The 5,321-nt window shown below is 33.7% G+C and overlaps 1 protein-coding gene across 1 annotated transcript; it reads left to right on the top strand.

The window, feature by feature from the left end:
• The first annotated feature begins 1,527 nt into the window (after nt 1-1,527).
• LOC148943154 (GPI alpha-1,4-mannosyltransferase I, catalytic subunit-like) lies at nt 1,528-2,700 on the top strand. Its single transcript, XM_089102455.1, has one exon. The coding sequence runs from the start codon at nt 1,528-1,530 to the stop codon at nt 2,698-2,700; it is 1,173 nt and encodes a 390-aa protein (XP_088958581.1).
• The last annotated feature ends 2,621 nt before the right edge of the window (nt 2,701-5,321 follow it).

The raw sequence follows: 5,321 nt of genomic DNA on the forward strand, positions 1-5,321 counted from the left end.
TCTAATGGTGTACTTTTTGTGTTTTGATATGACTCTTTTTTAAGGAATTATGGGTTTTTATATTTCTTAACATTGGAGGTGATCGTCTCTTACTAGGTTGCTAGTTACCACTACAACGCGGATTTTGTTTTGATCTGACTTTTTTTGGAGTTATTGGTATTACTTGTTTTAGTCATAGATTATAATTTTAATTTGTTTAATAAGGGCTGAAATTCATTCTTTACTGTGAATTTTAAAAATTATTTGTTATAATTACAAAAGGTTCCTAACCCCATTTATTTCCTTGAAAATGAGCCATTGGACAATTCTTTACGATGTTCCAGTGCCAAGCTATCTGTGTCGGAAAAAAAAGAAAAAAAGATGCCGCTTAGGCAGATTGCTGTAGTTGCTGCAACTTTTCTTGATTTTAAAGCAAATATATTTCCCTTGTTGTTCAAGCAGAGGGATAGAAAGTTTCATATACAGCGGTTTTGAACAAAGTGGTTCTAATGGTGTACTTTTTGTTTTGATTTGACTCTGGTTTTAGGAGTTATGGGATTTTATATTTATTTGTTTTGATCTATTTTTAGGACTTCTTGGTTTTTATATTTCTTAGCATTGGGCGGGATCGTCTCTTACTAGGTGGCTAGTAAGTGACGCACCTCCGAAGAGACCACCTGTCTCTTCGGAGGTGCGGGTTTAAATCCCACCGCTTGTATACGATTACGACGTCATTGATCAATCTTTAATATGAAATATGCAGCTTTCGTAAAAAAGCTGATTCTATTTTAAAGATAATATTTTTTAATTACAAAAGACTTTTAACCCAATTAATGTCCTTTAAAATGAGCCATTGAACAACTCTCAACGATGTTCCAGTGCCAAGCTATCTTTGGAATTACTAACCTTAACTATAATTGAGTGGCGTATAAAATCTAGTATAGCCAAGAGGTCATTCTTTATTATATTTACATTAAATTATTATCAGAACATATGAAGGACAAACAAAAATGATGCGGCTTATCGCCAGAATACTATCTAGTCTGCATCAATCCGGAGAAACATTAAATACAGAGCTAATGAAGAGTATAGTCATAATTACATCAAATCACTTACTCTTGGAAACTAAGAAACAAATACAGGAGTAATGATTTATATCTTAGAAATCACATTGACAGGGTTATTGTTTACAATATGTTGAAAAGATACAAAGGGATTGATTTTTCTCGTAAGAAACAGAAGAGAAACATATCGAGCAAATTAATCAAATTCTACAATAATTTTTATAGAAGTTGCAAGTTGACGAAAAAACATTTTCGTCAACCTGGGTCAAACATTTCCGAGAACATTTTTAAATTTTAGTTCTCAGTTCAGGATCGCTAAAGTTATGATGTAAACTGCAAAAATAATTATGGTATCTGAGCAATACTTTTAATTTTTTAATAAAAACTAGATAAATACCAGAAAATGTGTAATTAGTTTCACTTATTACTTCATATAAGAAGCAATAACTGAGTAAAAGCTTCTTTTTTTTCTGGAGAAAAAAAGATGTCAAAAATGGTAGAGCACCTTTTTAAGCAGGATCAGTTACTCATCCATTTATTTTATGGGCTTTTAGTGCGCATTCTCCTCATATTATGGAGCTATATCCATGATATTTATATTGAACCAAAGTATACGGATATTGATTATGTTATTTACACAGGTGCAGCCAAGTACATTACAATGGGAGAGTCACCATACAAACAGGAGACTTATCGATATACCCCCTTGCTTTCACAAATCCTAACAGCCAATGTGTATATAAGTAATGCATGTGGAAAGATTATATTTATTATATTTGACATAGTAATTTCATGGCTTATTTCTAAATCCACGAGGTATCCAGAATATCGGCTAATCAGTGCGTTAATGTGGCTTTACAATCCTGTGGTTATAGCTATATCCACCAGAGGAAGCTCTGAATCTGTTATCGTTTTTTTAGTGCTGTGTAGTGTGTACTTTTTGAAGCGAGAGGATTATTTGTTAGCTGGCTTTTTCCATGGGCTGGCTATCCACTTTAAGATATATCCTCTCACTTATTCTCCTCTAATATACTTTGTGCTTGAAAATAGTATTTTAACAGTGAATAGAAGGCAATCAAAGTTTCTGCTAATGACTATTGTCACTTTTCTCTCATTCAATGCTTCCTATTATAATTCTTATGGATGGGAGTTCTTAGAGGAAACTTATTTTTATCATGTATATCGACGAGATCCAAAACACAATTTTTCAGTTTTCTGGTATATTTTCTATCATTTTGAAAACATTTCAGTCCTGGGGTACATACCATTCATTACCCAGATCTTTTGCATTATCTTTTTTACGCACAGATATTCAAGCCTGGTAAGTTTAGAATTTGGCATGTTTATCATTGTTTATTCTTTTGTCACTTTGAATAAGGTTGTTACCGCGCAATACTTCCTTTGGTACTTTAGTTTTATACCATTGATTTGGTTTGATATTGAAGTTCCTGTTCATTCATGGGTTCTTATGTTTAGTTTTTGGATTCTAGGAATAATGTCATTTCTACTTCCTGCCTATTTACTAGAATTTCAGCATTTAAATGTTCAATTTTTTGTATTTTTAGGATGTCTTTTTTTCTTCGTATGTACTTGCTATATTCTTGAAATATTGGTGAAATCTTATATTCCCCGTGATAGAAGCAGTTGGAAAAATTAAACAATCATCAGTGTACGCTCTTAAAGCTTAAACTATATTAAAGGGATTTTCACAATCAGGGATGTGACTAATAATTTAATAAATAAACGTGTTTTTAGCTCTAAATTTCTTGATTTTGTGCAATTTACGACGAGAAATTTTTTCAAACACACTTTTGTATTGGCTTTCGAATGATTCTTTGAAAGGGCTTTCTGCCATTGCATAGGTACAAGTACAAGGGCTATCAAAGGTATGCTGGATTTTCCGTTTTGTGACTGTCCTGCATGCCCTATTTTCCTCTAGTTCTATCCTTAAATCCCTAAAACATTCGACGAAGAATATTTCATGTTTTTTTTTACTTGCATGAACATTACGTGGTCAATCGAGCATTTTTACGGAGGGGGGTGGTAAACATCGGCCATCATTTTTAGGTTTAAAAATAAACACAGTAAATCTTACAAAAGCATCTTTGTCGGATTTAGGCGAAGAAACTATAGAAGTAAACATGTGTTTTAAATAAACGGGGTATTAAATATAAGTTTTACCTCACATCTCTATCAGGGACAGATCCAGGGGGGCAAAGGCCCCAGGCGGCACACCCGGGGACGGTAAAACAAGCTAAAGAGCAAATTGCAAAGAAAAACTTGCCGAAACAAGAACATATTCAATGTTTGTATTTATCTTAATTACAATGTACAAGTGTTTTGTCAAGCATAGTTGCGTGCTTTTAGTAGCCTCTTTTCTTTCCTTCCTGTTTTGCTTTAAGGGGCTCATTTATGCATTAAGATGATAGAGCGATGTAATGGACACGGGTGAAACTTCAACGTTTGTCTGTTCCCCAGCTACGTAGGTATACTTGGTAGGCCCTCCCTGTTAACAATTTTAAGATCTTCCAGGAACATTAATTCACAAAATGAAGGGAGGCAATGATTTTACTATTTTAAAATGAAGGCTAAAAAAATGAATTTTTTATGTTCGAAATCCGTGGAATATATTTCAGCTAATGTGTCTAATGACACAGTGACACTTTTATTTCGTTTAATCAGTTGCAGTAAAAGTCATACTTTCGTCATTACTCCACGTCGAAACAGTTCTGAAATAGAAGTGGTAAGCTTTAAGCTACAAAAACTACAATAATTGTTTCTCAGGAAACTTAGCATAATCATAACTTTGTCCACATTTTTTTAGTTTACATTTAACGCTTAAGCGACTCAGTGGCAGTGAAAGAGGCGAATAAAAAAGTCTTTCTTACATCTAAAGCCCGCCATGATTGGTATTGTGACTTGTTTTAATTGACGGATAACGATTGTCTTGCAATGAAAGGAGAGACAGTAGGAAGAAAAACAATACAGGAAAGAATAATAAGGAAATGAGAGACAAAATGCTAAGAAAAGGCGGGTATGACTATGGATTGTTCGAATCATCCTATAGATGTTTTAAGACAAGGTGGGATCTGTTTTCCGTAATTTTTGCATAAGCTTTTTAAGATATATACACCTTATGACTCTTGTTGCACCATTCATGGGGAGGCTCAGTATGACTTAAATTTGTCCATTGAAATTGAGATCAAAGGTTTAAGGCAAATTGGTAATTTGTAAAATTCTCAACGATTTTCCTTTTTGTTCAAGAAGGGGGACTGTAATTTCCCTATACAAGGTTTTTGACCTTGCTGAGTCCAATGGTACACTTTTTATTTTGATTTGACACCACTTTCGAGGGGTATAATTGCCATGAATTTCTTTTTGCAATAAAATTTTACTTTACAGATACTAACAAAAAATGTGTTTAAAAAAAACAATTGTAAAAGTTAAAAGATAATTTTTGTACATAAATTTCTGCATGTTCATTTTGCAGACAAAAAGCTCAACTTATTTCAAAGTAAAAATATATTTCCTTATGCCTTAAAGCACGTAGATATGAGAAATAGATTTTTAATGAGCCATTAAGAATCTCTTTATGATATTCTGGTAGCCCGATAGACCTTTTGAAAAAAAAGAAAAAAAAAAAAAAAAAAAACGGAAGACAGATCAGTGCTACCGATGCAAAAAAGTGATTTTCATCGTTGTTCAGGGAGGGGGACTGTAACTTGCCTGTACAAGGTTTTGACCATTTTGATTCCAATTGTACACTTTTCATTTTGATTTCGAAATCACCGTAAATTTCTTTTCGCAATGAATTTTTATTTTTAAGAAGAACGGAAATAATAGTTAATATTCCTGAGTCAGTGTTATATGAAAATTTTTTTTCACCAGGCAGTTTTTTTCAAAACACGAATTTTAACTTTTGGTTACTAAGGGCTGTGGTTCGCTTTTTACTAGGTTGTAGCTGCCACTGCAACCATAATACCTTGCCGGGACATGCTTTAAAAAAATGAGCCTAGAAAATGCCCGAAAAAAAAAACAACAGCGGATACGGATTTTCCCGATACGATAAATGCAATACCAATACACACGGTACCGATACGCGCGATATCGATACGCCTGATTCCACATACAGCCCTTCCCTAGGGGGTATGGAGGGCCATATCATCATCAAAACCATGTATATTGGACCTTTGAACTATGTGAAACAAAATGGATATCTCAAAATTTTATAGGACTAGTTGGGGGGAGGGGGCCTTGAGAGATGGAGGCTATTTGCCC

The sequence above is a fragment of the Artemia sp. Qi Xiang Cuo genome, chromosome 16, assembly GCF_049724085.1.
Source record: "Artemia sp. Qi Xiang Cuo chromosome 16, ASM4972408v1, whole genome shotgun sequence".
In the NCBI taxonomy this organism is placed as follows: Eukaryota; Metazoa; Arthropoda; class Branchiopoda; order Anostraca; family Artemiidae; genus Artemia; species Artemia sp. Qi Xiang Cuo.

Bases quoted from the DNA above. Each gene is read 5' to 3' on its own strand.
- LOC148943154 (XM_089102455.1), top strand. From the start codon at position 1,528: ATGTCAAAAATGGTAGAGCACCTTTTTAAGCAGGATCAGTTACTCATC.